This window comes from Leptosomus discolor, chromosome 7, assembly GCF_034619465.1.
Source record: "Leptosomus discolor isolate bLepDis1 chromosome 7, bLepDis1.hap2, whole genome shotgun sequence".
In the NCBI taxonomy this organism is placed as follows: Eukaryota; Metazoa; Chordata; class Aves; order Leptosomiformes; family Leptosomidae; genus Leptosomus; species Leptosomus discolor.
This window is the reverse complement of record NC_141397.1, coordinates 22,763,485-22,781,172: the sequence shown is the minus strand read 5'-3', so window position 1 is coordinate 22,781,172 and position 17,688 is coordinate 22,763,485. Positions and strand designations below refer to the sequence as shown.

The 17,688-nt window shown below is 40.6% G+C and overlaps 1 protein-coding gene across 2 annotated transcripts in view; it reads right to left on the bottom strand.

The window, feature by feature from the left end:
• The window catches only part of MYRIP (myosin VIIA and Rab interacting protein), a 219,941-nt gene that overhangs the window by 22,396 nt on the left and 179,857 nt on the right, over positions 1 to 17,688 (bottom strand). For both annotated transcript variants that reach the window (XM_086468063.1, XM_086468064.1), the window contains exons 8-10: positions 14,990 to 15,167; positions 8,880 to 9,529; positions 446 to 682 (exon numbers count right to left, since the gene is read on the bottom strand). In XM_086468063.1, the coding sequence (XP_086324189.1) occupies positions 446 to 682; positions 8,880 to 9,529; positions 14,990 to 15,167 (1,065 nt within the window). The remainder of the gene's footprint in view (positions 1 to 445; positions 683 to 8,879; positions 9,530 to 14,989; positions 15,168 to 17,688) is intronic.

Genomic DNA, 17,688 nt, shown 5'->3' with positions numbered 1-17,688 from the left:
CCAACAGAGAAGCAAAAGCAGAATCTACAACATCAGAATTAACTACATGCTACTGAAAAGAGAGAGGCAAATAAAAGGGCTGAAAAAACCACTTAAATCAGCTGGTTAGCAAGGAGGAAAAAAGGAGAACTGGCTATGTTTTTAAATGAAAACGTGTAAGCCAATACTCAGTCAGTATAAACTGACATAATTCTATTATTATCAGTCACTTAACAGGTTTCTTACACAAGCTAAGTTCACTGTTTTGAATTGATGCTGTAGGCTCACAGGGAGGAACACACACCTTAATTGAAGTTTTACCTGCAGAAGGGCTGCAAGTTCAGACCCAGTGTAAAGGACCCTGGGTTTTTTTAAGCAACTATGTTTAATTTTCTAACCACAAGTTTATATTTTTGGATTTTAACTTTCGAAATACTGTCCCCATTCCTCTACAATGACCACCTACCTTCTTTAACTCTTCCTGAATACTTCTGTCATTTTCCTCCGAGTCCAAACTCTCCTTCTGGTTTTCAGGGTCTGTTCTAGGTTCTGACTCTTGATCTTCACCAGAAGACGTTCCCTTGTCACTCATTTTAGCAGCAAGCTGAAATAATCTGGATTTAGGCTCCTCCTCTGTATGGTCCGGCTTGATATGATGCTGATCCTCACCGCTTATATCTGTTTCTGATAAATCATCCAAATCCTACAAAGAAATTAGAAGAATGGTATAATTATTAAATAGGCACTGAAAGAACAACAAACAGCTTTCTAGAAAAGTACAGGTATGATCACTTCAGGGAAACTAGAAAGAAAGAACACTAACGTGCTGGTAAAAAAATACCATGTCTTTACAGAGGAATGCCAGTAAACCCACACTTGTTGGATTATATTTATCATTCCTGCTTACTTTTATATTATGTAAAAAGGAACCATCAAAATCATTACATTATCTGTGTGCAACTAACAAAACATGCCTAACGGCATGTCCCATTCCCAGCACTGCACTGTGATCACTCTCAGGCATGGTGCAGAAAAAGGAAGTGAAGTGTGGGAATGAAATAACTTGTGACCTGGCAGTTGTGTCCAGCTTTCAGCTGAAAGCTGTCCTTGAGTTCCCTGACTGCCTGATCTTGAGCATTATCTGTGCTTTTCTTAAAGACTACTGGAAACAAGTTTTGAAAAATCTCTCTTTTATCGCATGATGGTACTTAAGATTGTCAGCTTTCCCAGTGATTATATACATAGGTGGATCCTCTACAGTGATAACTATTTTCCCAACGCCAACCTCCTTGGAACAAGTTCAATCTTTAGGAGCACCTTTTCTTACTCTTAGATCCTTAAAGGTGGGAAGTACTCAGAGGCTTAGTTAAGTACAGAGAGTGTAACAGACTCGATCACAAGTCCCTTACTTTGGAGGCTGAACAGAAGAAAAGCTAAATCTTTTTGCGAGTCTGTTTAGCAGGGTGCCTGCCCAACATTTAATAATGGGGAAAGGGGGATATTTTTGTCAGCGCTTGCCGAAAACTGAAAATATCTCACGGTTGTTTCAAAAACTAATGTCCAGATACACACCAATTCATTTTCTGGATCTGTTTAGGACCCAGTTTCCCCTGATTTCCACTACAGTCCATGGGGAGAAACAGGCATCTCCCAGAGCAACCTGCTCCACCTATAGAATTAACTGCCTTCTGGAAACGTTATTCTCTCCCTGCTGACTACTAAGAGAAAGTTTTGAATCATTAGACACTTTGTTTAGTGCTTCAGTCAAGTCCATAAAGTAAGGTGGAATTAGCTGGTTTTAAAAGCGACAAATTCTTTGAAATGGAGCATAATCGTGACAAAATCACCCAGAAGGAAGCTATGAAGAATGCAGTCTGGGACCAGAAGTGGTAGGCACATCCCAGCGGCTATAAGAGAATGATTTGGAGCAACTTTCAGATAGGAAGCTATTCCTATTTGCCTTCCGCTCTCCTACCATGTCAGGACCAGACACTGCTGGAGAGACTAAAAGCTGCACTCTCTCTACTATTCATCTGGAAATACACAAACAGGAGAATTGCTTTGCACAGCTACTCTCTCTGCAGTCGCAGAAGCAGTGTTTATGGATGGACCAATTACCTCCAGTTCTCAGAGGAAATGCTAACTCTGAGAACTCCCTCACAAACCCTACCTGCCAAGCTGCTCTTAATGGATTGACACATAGCGTTTCTAATGTTGGTCCTCATCTCTCATATAGTAAACTGTACTGTAGTGCCTAGCACTTTAACAGCTTTCTGGACAATTTTTGTCTGCACTTATCTGTGAACCAATTACACAACCAAATTATTGCTTTACAGCTCACCTTCGGTGCAGAAGGCCCTTTTAGAAAATCAGGATTTGAAAGTACGTGACTAGCTACAACAGAAGGGGAACCATGGGCTTATGCTGAAATTTATTCTTTTCCCAAACAATCAGCTTTTGCAGAATAAAAAGCCTTTTCTGACTTCAAAACTCTTCTGAATAAGATGGAGAACAAGATTTCAAATCACTGTTTCCACTTTACTTTTATAATAAGTTATGATATGCTTTTATATACATGCAGAAGACGGTGTCATTTCCCCTTTTTAATTAAAAATCCGTATTTATCGTAATAGTGCTTCCTCAAATTGTAAGAGGAGGTTTTTTCAGACATATCTTGCATGTCATTCAACAACAACTTATAACCCCCACCCAACTATCTGCTAATGAAAAATACATATTACTAAACTACTATAAAAAAATCTGAAAGTTATTGCTGAATCAATCAGTTAATCAATTTGTACCCAGGAGAGAAACAATCATAATTTATGGGATTTACAGGCAGAAAGCATGGCTAAACTGTGCATATCTGCATTGTATTTTAGAAGAATACAGTTCAGTGGAGCTGTTTACAGTTAGGTATCTAGCCTAAGCTAATTACTAGAATCCCTCTTTACTCAAGTTACCTCCACTTATTTAAGAGGTACCTCGAAAAACCTCTCATCTACCAAACCATATGGTTTGGGATTACAAAACTTGCTAGTGAGCTCTGACAGCTCTGTGTGAGTTTCCTCTAGCAGTGTCTATGCAGGAAGAGTATGGTTTACCTTGGGGTCGAGTCTGCAAGGAAGAGAAGAAAATCCCATTCTATGCAAACATTTGAACAGATCAAACTTAGAAAGACAAAAGTTTGCTATTCTTGTTTAAAGAAGCTGACAAATACATGTATAAAATCTAGTGGAGCAGTGAGGGAGGCTGGCAGTCCAGAGGGGTGTGTTTTCCCATGTTTCCTCCTCACTGCTGTACCATGAAGTACTGACAGACTTCATCATCCAGCAAGACATGCATGATTCCTCTGGGGGCCTCTGACATAGACCTGCTTAGCTTTAACTGCTTAGCAGCTATACTGGAGTAGCAATATACATATACCCCCACAGAAAGCACCATCAGTTAATTTAAAGAATCCATACTGACAACAGCAAAATCACAACTCCTCTTGATCCTGAAAAAATACCAGTCTTCCTAGGATCACACACAGCAGCACTTTTCAGGTTGATCTCTACTGCCTGTATCCAATTCTGCAGAGCCCTAGAGCTGACTTCCCATGTGTTTTGGAGGAAGACATGGCAGGACAATATTGCTGAGTTGCCCAGCTTCAGCAGATGAAAAACTGAGGATGTGGTTTTATGAAACAAGGTGAGCTAATGTAACTACCTAGCGCTGCTAAAGAGTCATCCTGCACGTTCCTGTCCTTTACTTGGTTGTAATGAGTGGTGTAGGCTTGGCATAGGGGTTCAAATGTATGCTAGAGCTGACAAGGGAGAGATACTGGACCACACTGGCGGCAGGTGGAGGGAAGGCAGGAAGGAGGTATTCCTCTTTTGGCAGCAGCAAGCTGCTATGTTACCTTAGTCACACATCACACCGCTACTGAAATGTCTCCAATCTAGCTTATGCTTTAACACACATAAAAGAATCAGCGCATACAAAAGAACTCATTGGCTGGGAAACTTCAAGAGCTTTTAGCTATGTTTGCCACCACAGGTGAAAGTCATGAGCTGTCTTGGCATCCCTAGGGTTTTATTCCACACTAGCTAAATCTGTGTTATGAATACACATTGTTTCTTGGGGGAGGACTCACCTTGATGGTATTGATTTTATTACAGCTGGATTCAGGTATATCTATTAGCCACATTTCTGCTTTCCAACCTCCTTACAATGAGCAGGTGGAGCATTTACATTTGCAAGAGTTGTTAGTTCCTGCTTACATGCAGAGATAATGATATTCTATAATGCTACGCTTTGTGGTTTCTATTCCTGGTAGGCTGTTTGGCTTGTGTGTTGAGCTTTTCAGATCGTGGCAGTGAACTATTTGTGAGGACTAGAAACCTCTTTCATGGGTTAGCAAATTAAAAAAACGTATTAGAAGCCATGACAACAATAATAAATATACTGAAAGGTACTATTTTTATTATTATTTATTTAATAGATGCTATCTTAAACTTCATTATTCCTTACTGTTCACACTTTGGCTCTACCTGGTAAGTTTAATAACATCTTTGTGTTTGTATAAATGACTGTGTAAATTCCCATTTACATCTATCAGCTACATATAATACTAAAATCTGCAAAGAAGAATAAAGGGCTACCGGTTTATCTGAAAATAGCTCCAGTGAGAGCCTGGCAGAATAATACAGCCACAAACCCAGTCCCACTAAAAGAAAATCAAGTGTTTCTATGCAAGCAGAAGCCCTTTAGCAGACAATGAACTAGGAAATGCACCTTTCCTCATAACACTGTCCAAATTCTTGCATGCAAATGGCTCAATTACTCAGTGTAATCCTAGTGATCAAAAAAGTTGCCCCAAAATAAAGCAAGTGAACAAAGTACTGGCTTGGAGGTTACAGAACCAAATCCACACCATAAACTCTTTATAATTTAAAATTCATACCATTAACTCTTGAGAGAAAGTTCCATTCATACAGGGAATCAAAAATCAGAAACTATAATTCTTAGGAGACGACACAAATTGTGAGGTTTGCAGACAGTTTCCCAGTGAGAGCCGGTGTAATTTCAGGGCAGCTATTTTCGATAAATACATCCCAAGCGCCACCCCGTGGGGACCGGCAGTCCAACAGCGCTCACCCCTTACCTGGCTGCAGGGCAGGAGGGATGTAATTAACAGGTGCGGTCTCCTGATCAAAGAAGCAAACTCAGAATGAGGGCACTTCCTTCACTTAAAGCAAGTAAGCCACTCCACTTCCCATCACAAATATAAGAATTGCAGCTACATCTCCTCCTCTCAAAAAGATAATGAAAGCCAATATTGCATATTATTATTATTAATAATAATGAAAGCAGAGTGGTGGCTTTGGCATTTCTTATAAAATGCTACGTTTTGAAAAATAATTATCATTAGAGCAAGGTTGAACTTCCCAGTTCAGTTTCCACAGGAATGTAAGTCTTCTGTGGTACATAAACAATCAGGTTATCAGAAATTTATTATAGTAGAATCTCGATTTTATCAGGACAGTATTCATGTCATGCTTCATGTACTTGCTTCATGACTGTGTTTACAGCATCTCTACAGGCCGCTCAGTAAAGCAGGTTGTTCTTCTACCTATCATTAAGCGGCAAAAAACTCTCCCCAAATACAGCATATCTTGATATCTGTTCTCAAGTTTTCCTTTTTAAGTTGCTCCAGACTTTATACAATGAATTGCCTCTCAGTCACAAAGTCAGCATTCCAGTATTGAGTCTAAAATACTTTTTTTAAAAAAATGCCACAGCATTATCCTCATCGAGGTATTGGATCTTCATTGAAAACTACCTAATTTTAAATAGAAATTCAGTTGAGTTACGAAATTACCACAGTTGTTCCAGAATGTAACTGCTTACCATTCTCTAGACTTGGAGCAGGGAGAGAGGAAAGGGCCCATTTTCACTTCACTGTGAGTCTTAGACAGCAGCAAACAAGAAAGCAACCTTCACTATTTGAAAATTAAAAAATAAACCCCCACTTTTAAACTACTAAACTGAAATCCTGTTCTACAATGACAATGCTGATGAAAACATAATGCTTATCAAATTATTATCTTATTATTACAATGCAGTAAAATAAGGTTATTACTGCAATGCAGGAAAGTACAAAAAAAGTATGTTTCTTCACTGCAGTTTACATTTGATCAGTTGTTTGGTGTCTAATGTCTAGATGCAACATGGTTAGAAAGGCACTTTGTATGGTTTCTGCAAATTTTGTATAATCTCAGCATGTGAAAATCTATGCTTGGTTTAAGACCCCACAATGAAGCTTCCTTAAGTTTATGCTGTCTGCAGTTCTTCCTGCACCTACGCTATCATTTTATACTAAATCTTTACATGTAGGGCTCACTCTGCTGCAGCCTCAATCATTTTACCAAGATCAACATATTCTTTGGGGATTACATGAAACCCTTACATCCCTTTAACCTCATTTTTCTAAGGAATACAAATGATGTCTGTCTAACTTTTGTCATACCTCAAATGATATTCCTTATGCCCATGATCATTTTAATTGCTTCCCAGAATTGTTCAACCGTGCAACATCCTTGCTATAAATTGCAGTAGCCAGTCCACTCCTGCTGCCAGCAGTGCTTCTGTACCAGAGGCTGGAGTAACAGTTCTCAGAATGTGGGCACCAGCTGTCAAATCAGCCACCAAGGTGTGGGCGTGTGTTCAAACACAAACTAAATATAGGCAAACCCACCCATGCCTAAACTTCCTAGCAAGAATTTCATTGCTTTGAAAACAGTAGTGTGATCTGGAGGCAGTGTGCGTCTGCCTGCCCCACTGTGGCGAGGGAGCAGGAGACAAGTAAGAGCTTCTTTTAGCCTAAAGGGTACAATGAAGGGGAGAGGAGGCCAGAATCACAAACCGTGCATTTTGAGCACAATAGAGAGGCATAAGCAGTACTTAACAGACAGAGCAACTCACACCAGAGTTGGAAAGAACAATCATTTTCTGCACCAGATTGCACCTTGAAGCACACTCTAAGCTGCTGAAGGATGCCATCACGTATGTCTGGAAGGACCCTGCCTTTCTGACTTCCACTGGATGAATGGGGGCGGGGTGGGGGGGTGGGGTGGTGTGTGTTTAGATTGGATATTAGGAAAAATTTCTTCACCAAAAAGGTTGTCAAGCACTGGAACACGCTGCCCAGGGAAGTGATTGAGTCACCATCCCTGGAGATATTTAAAAGACCTGTAGATATGGTGCTTAGGGATGTGGTTTAGTGGTGGACTTGGCAGTGTTAGGTTAACAGTTGGACTCAATGACCTTAAAGGTCTTTTCCAACCTAAATGACTCTATGATTCTATAATGTCTCCAGGACCTTCCCTGTGATCTCTGATCTTCTATACTGTGCAGAGCAGTAGTAACTAGAAAGCCACACAATATGAACACAGACACACATAGAACGCGCACAAATACGCAAAGCCAGAAAGGGAAATGCAGATGTCTGTGCACAAAATGTGGTCTTTGTGCAGTCCCTGGAAAGTCCTGTAATTCTGCCTGATGTTCTAAGAAGTCATTAAAGGTCATTGATGTGTTGCTAGAGCACATTATCATACATAACTGCCCTTCAACAACTGTAGATTATAAATGTATGAGGACATGAGTATAAATGAATCAGTACAAACCACCTGAAACACTCACACCTGTCTCCTAAAAGCAGATGGAATAGTTACAGAATTAACAATAGTTTACCCAGCATTAAAAACCTGCTGAAATACTAGAATCCTAATCTTGATTTACAATCAGTTGTACTGATATCTTTCCATGGGAAATACAGGCTTGTAGCATAAGCAAAGAAAAACAATTCCAAGTATCCTAAAATCACTCAGATGGCTTTAAGGATTGGCTTGGGTTGCTTGTATTCAGAGGCATAGAGAGAAGGCAGCATTTAGCTCCTTGCTTCAGGCTTACCATTACTCTGCTGCAGCAACGGCGCAGCTCCAGGGATTAAGAGAGTTAGGACATGGGAAATGGAACTGGACAAAGGGTCAATATTCTTCTCATCCAGTGGGTAATTAAGAGTTTGAAGTGTGCTCGTACTGCTAAAAAAGGAAGTTTTGGGGGACAACCGGATCCCTTCCATACTGCCAGTCCCAGGCCTGGACAAACTCAAACCAGAGAAGACTTCTTGGCTTTCTGTTATCCCACACTTACTGTTTAAAAGAAATGTTTGAGGAGTATTTTGCTGTTTTCAAGTTGTGTGATCAGTTTTTCCAAGTTTGAGCTGTTATACTGTTTGTTTTGTTGTTTTGGTTGGTTTTTTTTAATCAAATGATAAATTATTTCAATGAATTAGTTTGCAAACACTCATCCTAATGCATCAGAACTCATAATCAAGTGACAAATTAGAAGCAGACATAACTCGGACCTTATTTCAAAAAAAGCCCTTTCTGAATTTCCGCTGCTCGATAGCTTTATCCCTTACCAGGTCATCTGCAAACAGCACACAGAAGATTCACAGGCATATGAGTTATTTCTTATTTCAAGAATAAAGGAGTTAAAAAAAAAACCACAACGTGACAAAACAGTTGATTAGTCAACACTAATACATTAATTAGCTGTTGGCAAATCCTGACCTTTTTTTTTTCCTGTAAGAGCACTGTATTTTGCAGCATTAGCAATGTCATTGATCAGATGGAAGTGGTATATTTGAGAAACAGGTAAAGCCTGTTCATGGTATATGTAACACTTTTACCTTTGCTTCTTCTCAGTTAGGAGGCATGAAGAAGAGAAAGCTTGCAAGAACATTCCACCTCTCATTCACGATTCACATGTTATTGCCAGCATAGTAGCTTAATTAGTTTTGCCCAGCTCTTTTTGAGAATGCAATTGTTAAGCTCAAACACAATTACCTGACTTAAATTCATCTTGTTGGCTTTCGTGTGATTTTTTTCTTCACATAATTCTTCAGAGATTGCTTTGTTCTTCCTCCACATTCTTGATCTCTTTTCTAAATCATAATGGACTTCTTCAGTCTCACTGCTGTCTGAATACTCCAAGCTGGTTGCCTGTGGATTGAAATTTACATCCAGTTCTCCATGGAAATGTTTTTTTTCCATTCTGGGCGTATCGCTTTGAGTTCTGCTTTGTAACCAGAGAAGTTTGCTAGGTCCTTTAGCTTCCTGGGATGAGTTTACTGACGATGTTTCCGAATCGGAGAACAGTGTTTCAGTATTGGTGTACAACCCAGAGGAAGGGGAGGTCACTGCCTGGTACTCATCATTGCCATAAACCCATTCAGTACTATACTGGGAATTGGTATAATAGAAATCATCTGGTAACTGCCGAGGTCTCCGACGCAGCTTGTTCAAGGCCACATTCCAGTCGTAGTCATCCTCGCTGTCTGAGCCCATCTCGTCATAGGCAGACACAATGCTGGATTCATTCTCCAAAGCTTTGAATACTTGACTCTTTGGTTTGGCGAGCATTCGAGGACGAGGCAAAGCAACATTCTGCAAAGCCACCCAGTTTCCATCAGTGCTTTGAAAAACAGAAGGAGGATCTATGAAAATGAAACAAGAACAATCGTGATCACAGTGTGAAAGGCTCGTTTTACTTGACAGTTTGCGATCAACTGGCCACAAATTGGAGGGGTCAACAAAACTAATGAACAAACGCAAGTGTTGCTGCTACATGAACTCTCTCATGTTGTGAGCCATGCTGCCATACTCCTTTTAATCAGAAGCCACCACTTAAAGACATGGTCATGACTGTTTAACATTTTGAGAGTACTTGGACCAAAGGTTTTTTCTAAAAGAATTATTAGGAAAGGTTGAGGGAACATCAGTACACAGACATGTATAAATCCTATGTTTTGCAAATGTCTTTGACTCTTTGTGCAGTTCCCCCTCTTGAAAAAGAAAGATGGAAAAAGGATCAGAGAAGAGGAACAAAGGTTGCATCAGGTTCTGAAGCAGTTTCCATTCAAGGAATGATTAAGTAAGCCAGAGTTCTGCCATCTGGAGGAGAGAAGACTGAAAGGATACACACTAAAAGAGATGGGGGAATCTCTTCCAACCTAACTACTAGAGGACATCAAGTGAAACTAGGAAATCAGGGTTCAAAACAAACAAAAGAAGTGGGATGCAACGAGTACCAGACCTATGTAGCTTCTTGACCAAGGGTGCTATGGATGCTAGAAACTAATCCAGGATAAATCAGATGGCTATGGACATGGAAGAGAAATCCACTGAGATTTACTAAGTACAGAAAACCACTTCTAGTTGAGATAGTAATTAAGCTGAATTTTCTAGAGGTTCAGAACCTGCTCAGAGGCAGCTCAAAAAATACTTGCTTTCTCATAATCTTTCCTAGGCTCTTGTTTATGGTTACTGTTGCTGCTGTTATATCCTAGACCATTTAAATGAGCTTTATGTCTGACCCAAGCACTGCTGCTCTTGTATTCTTACACCTTTTCAGAGGATGTTTTGCAATTCCAACAGGGAAAAAAAAAAAAAAAAGACACAAATATGGTTAAAAACTGCTGCACAACTCCGAGAATTGTATTTCTTGTAAAATGTAGATTCCATTTCCAATCAAACTTGAAAAGTCCCTTCATGGGAAATGTTAACGTGTGATGACTCTAACTCCCACAGCAGCTGAATAAAGATATAACACCATGGATTTACACAGACATCTCAGCCTACTGAATGAGCTTTTCAGCCTTACAGATTCCTTCTGTGGGTTCAAATTTGCCATTTCCAGAAAACTGTAGAAATACTTATTATAAACTGTTAGTTTTCTAAAACTGTAAACAGAACATCACTATTTAAAAATGGATGAAGCAAAATCTGGATCAACTGTAGATGATACTCAGGCATCTTGCATTACATGATTACAAATACTTGGAGCTCAAGATTACTTTTTCCCTAGAATTGTTCATAAAGAACACAACTATGCAGTAAAAAGGTGCACTTAGTTCAAAAAAAAAAAAAAAAAAAGCCTGTGGTGCACAACCACTGACAAAACACCCCCACAAAAATAAAACAATAATTAAATGGTAATTAAACTGAGGAACTATGCAAGATTTAAAACAGCTTTTGTATTACTCATTTGAGTCCTTTTGGCTTGTTTTAACTTCCTAAATTTCATGCCAATTCAGAGAACCTGAGAAAATCATAGAACCATAGAATAGTTTGGGTAGGAAGGGACCTTTAAAGGTCACCTAGTCCAACCCCCTGCAGTGAGCAGGGACATCTTTAGCTAGATGTCATCTAAATACATCACTAAAGTCATTCTTACTCCTGCTTAAAAAGAAATCAAAATAATAATAGTTTTCTTGTAGCAGTAACCAGCTGAGGATATAACTGAAGTCAGGTTTATAGGCAAAACTGCTAACTCTTTATTGTAACAGCAGATTTTGGAGGAAAAAAAAAAGAATACAAGCTATTGAGCATAAAGAACTGCTTGTTCGCTTTTTCCAACTATGTTCACTAAGTGTAACGGGTCTGCATGGGAAGGTTTTGGTAGCGGGGGGGTTACAGGGGTGGCTTCTGTACGAAGCTGCTATAAGTTTCCCCTATGTCAGATATAGCCAACGCCAGCCGGCTTTAAGACGGACCCGCCGCTGGCCAAGGCCGAGACAATCAGCGACAGCGTTTTTTGCCTCTGTGATAACGTATTTAAGAGAGTGAAAAAGTTGTTGTGCAGCAGTAATTGCAGTGAGAGAGGGGAGTGAGAATATGTGAGAGAAACATCCCGCAGACACCAAGGTCAGTGAAGGAGGGGGAGGAGATGCTCCAGGTGCCGGAGCAGCGATTCCCCTGTGGCCTGTGGTGAAGCCCATGGTGAGGCAGGCTGTGCCCCTGCAGCCCATGGGCGGTGGAGCAGATGACTGCCTACACCCCGTGGAGGGCCTCCACGCCGGAGTAGGTGGATACCTGAAGGAAGCTGTGACCCCGTGGGAAGCCTGCACCGGAGCAGGCTCCTGGCAGGACCTGTGGCCCGTGGAGGGAGAGAAGCCCACGCTGGAGCAGGTTTGCTGCCAGAGACCCCGTGAGGGGGGCTCACGCTGGAGCAGTCGGTTCCTGAAGGACTGCACCCCATGACAGAGACCCACGCTGGAGCAGTTCATGAAGGACTGAACCCGTGGGAAGACTCACACTGGAGAAGTCATGGAGGACTTTCTCCCGTGAGGGGGACCCCACATTGGAGCAGGGGAAATGTGTGAGGAGTCCTCCCCCTGAGGAGGAAGAAGTGGCAGAAAACAACAGTGTGATGAACTGACCCCAACCCCCATTCCCTGTTTTCCCTCCTGTGCCGCTGGGGGGGAGGAGGGAGGAAAATCGGGATTAAAGTTACACCCGGGAAAGGAGGGAGGGGTGGGGGGAAGGTGTTTTAAGAGCTGGTTTTATTTCTCATTACTCCTCTCTGAGTTAATTGGTAATAAATTACATTTCCTTTCAGTTGAGTCTGTTTTGCCCGTGACAGTAAATGCTGAGTGATCTCCCTGTCCTTATCTCGACCCCACAAGCCTGTTGTTTTTGTTTTTTTTTTTTCTCTCCCCTGTGCAGTTAAGGAGGGGGAGTGACAGAGTGGCTTTGGTGGGCACCTGGCATTTTGGCCAGGGCCAACCCACCATACTAAGCTAAATATAAGATTCTTTTGAGAGAAATAAGACTTTTCCTTAAAAACAAAGGTTCCTTCAAACAAAGCAAACAGCTCTGCAAGACATAAATGTCCAACAGGAATTGAATTCAGTTGCACCACATTACACAAACGTAATGCAGTGGAGTGCCACATACTTTTTTCTCTCCCAAACACTATTCTCTTATTTTGTTTAGCAACAACACACGGGAATTGGTCAAACATCCTGAGTTAACTGAAGAAAGGACAGGATAGCAGTTGATTACATCTTAGAGGGTAAGCAGGGTGGAAAGGAAAGCCACTGAGAACTTTATATTCAGAAAGCTGACTGAAGTTTTAATCCAGCTTCAAGTAATGTCAAATGCTCCCTTCCTGATTTTCCAGAACAGTCACTTACTTGAAAGAAAGGATTTTGCACACAATTCTTTGGGTATATGCTATAACTTATCCATGTGAAAATGAAAACAGATTTGAAAGGTCTCATTGCGAAACTATTGGTAAAGGGGAAAAAAAGCACAAATTCATGATCTGGCTCTTGAGTCATCATTTAAACCAGCATAAACTGTAATCAAAATGAATTGTGAACTGCTTTTGGGTACATGACTAAAAAGCCCATTGATGTTATCACTCCAGACTCTGGGTTGAGATTTCTTTTGTTTTCTGTATCTGTACTAACAGAGCTGCTTACTACTGCATAGGTGAGATCATGTTTACAGAAATTAGCACAATCAGCTATTTACTATAAGCTCAACAGGTACCACAATTTTGTAACAAATGTGTTTCTTAGATGAAAGAAGCAGAATAAATCCTCTGAGTAGAGCACCTGAAAGGAAACTGGGTCAATTTGTCATTCTGTTACAGTTAAGTAATTATTAAGTACTAAATCGCTCAACAGTTGAATTCAATGGGACTGAAGTGGGTTCTTAAATTTAAACACCCAATTAGTTGCTTTTCTGAAAAAAGCCTTCCACTAAAATGCCCAGGAGAACAACATTTCTTACATGGGGTTGAACGAGCAGTTCACAAAGTAATGCATACTTAGTTAAATCAGATTTCACTACTACTTTACTATCACTTTCTTTTTAGGCAGGAGGAGGGGTATTGACACTGTCTAACTTTCAGTCTCCCTGTTTATCAACTGGCATTACAGATAAACAAACCGAATTGATGGGCAGCCCCCATCCCTGGTCCCCACTACACCCAAAGACATATTTTGGCTGCTTCTGCATGCCAGCGCCTAGTGAGCCAGCTGTGGGAGTTACGGCACAGGTAAACTCACCCTATGAAAGAAAAGTTTTCTGCTTGTTTAGCTTCATGAACCAATTTGCTACAGGGGGCAGATACGCTCTACAGCTGTTACAAGAGCAGAAGCAGGAACAAGCAGACTCTGTCACGGGAGGACAACAGCAGCAGATATGTTAGCTTTGCTGTTCCCTGTCACCTGGAGCCAGGGCCATTGCTGCAGTGAGCAGTTCAGCCCTTCTCCTTGTGCAGCTGTGGGGGTGAAAACTAACCAACTCTGTGCAGCAGTTGCCTGGTGCTAGACTCTTGTGGCCTCATGAACACTACAGCCACAACAAGAAAGGCAGTGGAAATGGGACCCCCCCAAAAGCAGGAACCACCTTCTTCAGTGACAGCCTGTACTTATGTCATCTTGATGTAAGCAGGGAATTGCATTCTATCCCAGGGTGCTGATTCGGGAATGGGCCTGACTTAGGAAGCTGCTCACCATCCATTGTCCATACTCACGTCCACACCTAATACACAGAGACAGAGGGCAGATCTAGGGAAACCGCTGGTCTGTGAAGTTCCTACTTACACAGCTTCCTCAGACTTGTGTGGAAGCAGCAGTTAGTAGGGCTGCACAGAACAGTGCATTGGTGAATTCAGCTGGGTTGAAAATAAAGGTGCAAGGGGGAATGTGTATTATTTCACTGGTTCACCATATAAACCTCTGGAACAGTTAACTCGTGCAACAGAAGGGATACTACAGGCAGCTGCAAACTCCTTCAACTGCAGGACAGATAACCAGGTAACAAAGCAGGGAGGGCCCTTGGGCTCTTGTGTCTTAGAAGCTCTGAAATGTATCCAAATTAGATGCTTAATGTTTCCTAACAGTCCAAAATCAACTCCCCAAAGGCCCAAATTTAGAATCTTTTTTTTGGGGGGGGAAAAAAAAAAAAAAAGGCAAGATAAGCAATGACACAGCCCAATGAAACGACACTCAGCATCACTAAATAGACATTTTTACATGTGACTCCTGCAAGCACAGAGGTCAGCAGAAATTTCCCAGAGAAGGTCCTTGTTTTAAGTCGTATTTATTCCACATGTGAGCGAGAACCAAAAAAAGAATCATATTCGTACTAGAAATATTTACTTGTTTCATTTAGCCGGTCCACGCTTTTCCAGCTGGGTAATGCAGAGAGCTTGCGTTCCTTCTGTTTTCTGAATTGCCCTTTTTGCTGCCTCCAAAGAGCCTCAGTCACAGTTGATGCAGGGTCTAGTCCTTTACTGGGCATATCTTCACTAGCCAGGGAGAATGCAGACTGAGACCTCTATGGGAATAAAAATCAAAGAGCATAATTTAAAAATAGAAACACTTAATTATCAAACTCTTTACCATAATTAGTATGAGTATTCAGTTACCCAGGGAAGTGTAGGACCTGCTAGCATCCAGAAATTCAATTTAATGTGTTCAAAAGAATTGTTTCAGGCCTAGATTACTTATTTATGTGCATTTCTGATGCTATGCAAGGAGGCAGGAAATTGTTTATACTACTAAGGACCAGATGGAAAGAAATCATTAATGTGAAGTTTTTAGGAATGTGCTTGGTGACAACTGACATCTAACTGCTTTGACTCAAGCTAGCCAGAAAGAGATCCCATTGTGGTGAGACATGATGATCTATTGTTGGCTCAACAGTCCATCTGGTGTAACAATTTGCAGAAGTTAAAAATTAAAAAACAGCAAACAAACAGCCTGTTCCCAGAAATAGATGTGCAACTCAACTGATTTTAATGCAGAATTCTTTTGTTTGCTAGGACATACATATTACACAATATGGTAGGCAGTTTTATGCAGTCTTGCTAATGCATTAGCATTAAACCGCATAAAACCAAACTGCACATCTATTTGTTTCTGGAAGGGTCACATTTCAAGTCAAAATGAGATAAAATACTGTTGTGATTGTTAATGAGCCCTGACTACTATTAAGGGGAAGGCACTTTCCTTTGGATCTACGTAAATAGATCAGACATTTTAGTTTTGACTTAGACCCTGGGGTCAGTTACAGAAATCATATTTAAATTTGTCCAGTTTTAAAACACTGTGAAAGCTGGCAGCGTCCTACTGATCTCAGAAGAACTCACTCTTACTTATCAACTCACATATGTAATTCTAGAAACAAGGCTACAGCAGCTTGAATCAAGTTTTAACATCTGGCTGACACTACTTTGCTGCAGCACTATTTTTTCAAATTAATAACTGCTTTTGATGACAATATGTGCTTAGGCAGCTTGAATGGCAAAAGAGATCATTTTTTCAACTGACAATTAGCTTTTCCCCCATAACTTTTTACCACTCAAAACCTCTGTCTTGGCCTTCATAACAGAGTCAGTAAAAGACAGCCTGTATACGCCAGGGTTTCATTAAGAAGTACGCTTTCAAGTGGCTCAGCTTCTTTGCGCAGGCCAAGCTGGCACTCTCAAATCTTTGTACGTTTTTACTGATGTTCAGTTAACTAAAACTGTTAATCTCAAAAGGGCCAGTCTTTGCTTGAACCAGAACTCTGCTTTGCACTGGTGCACATGAGGAAAAGGACAACTTGACTTTCAGCTGTTTTCAAGCCCCTTCAGTTCCCAGGACAGCATAAACACTGCTGGGAATCCTGCTGGCTTGAAAGTAACACTTACACCACTTTTGTGGCTGCACCTCCTCCCATCCGAAACGCTCCCGTGTGGGACCTGCGTACTATGCCAGAAGATTTAATTAACTGCAAATCTTCCTGTATCCTTGGCTCAGCAGTGTACTTGATAACAGATTCAGTAAAAAGAAACACAACTAAGGACCAGGGTTTAGTTTGGCTTCTGAACTCTGAAGGAAAAGTCAGAATTATTGCCCTAGAATCAATTATTTTCTGTAACTGCAATGACCACGTAACTTGGTTAATCCTGTCCATACAAAGACACAGGTCCTAACATGATGCACTGGAGTGTCTCCTTTTAAATTCAGTGACATGAACTACTAACAATAAGCTCGCAGTACTACTTTAATTTTATTATAGGGAATCTTTCAGATTAGTCACTTTCACATTCACAAATGAGCTATATTGAAGTGTATGTTTAGGCTGTTTCAAACCTCAAACTAGATCTTCAACTGATCAAGATCATCTGAATCCTCTTTAACCCCATTACACAATATGGACAGGTACATACATTGTCTTGCATAGGAATTTACTCATTAACTTTGATTTCACCCTGCCAGGATATATAGACAATACAAACAATTCTCCCACAAATTTGTAGCCTGAACTATGACATTTTAACTGTGCTGTGGCTCACTTCACTTCTTTGTAAAGCAAGAACTACTGAACTTCCTATTCTTATAATAAATTAGTCCAGTTCATGTCTGCCATATTCTCTGGTATCTTTGTGTTAAAATTGTTATGTACTGAATGCAGTAAGTTGTGGCTGACGCTATTTTCATAGTACCAAGAACATTCCCTCAGGGCACATTCTTTTTCCACATATATGGCAAAGACAGAGAGGTTACAGATGCTGCAGAATCCAGAAGGAACATCTTTAGTTTAATCACTAGTATCTATTTTCCTTTATTACTTAAAGAACTGAATCATAAGAAGGAGAAGAAAAAATCAGGAAAAACTTAAGTAGTCTGTATAACAATAATCTGGGTTCAGATAATGAAAATAACATGTCTTTTCTTATTATGTAAAATCTGCAGGTTTGACAACTTCTCTGGAGTTCTGTTTAAATGGCACCTTCTCACCTGCCTACTTGCTGTTTCATAAACATCAGTAAAGGCTGCAGCGCAGTGATGGCAGCGTCTGCACTTAGCTC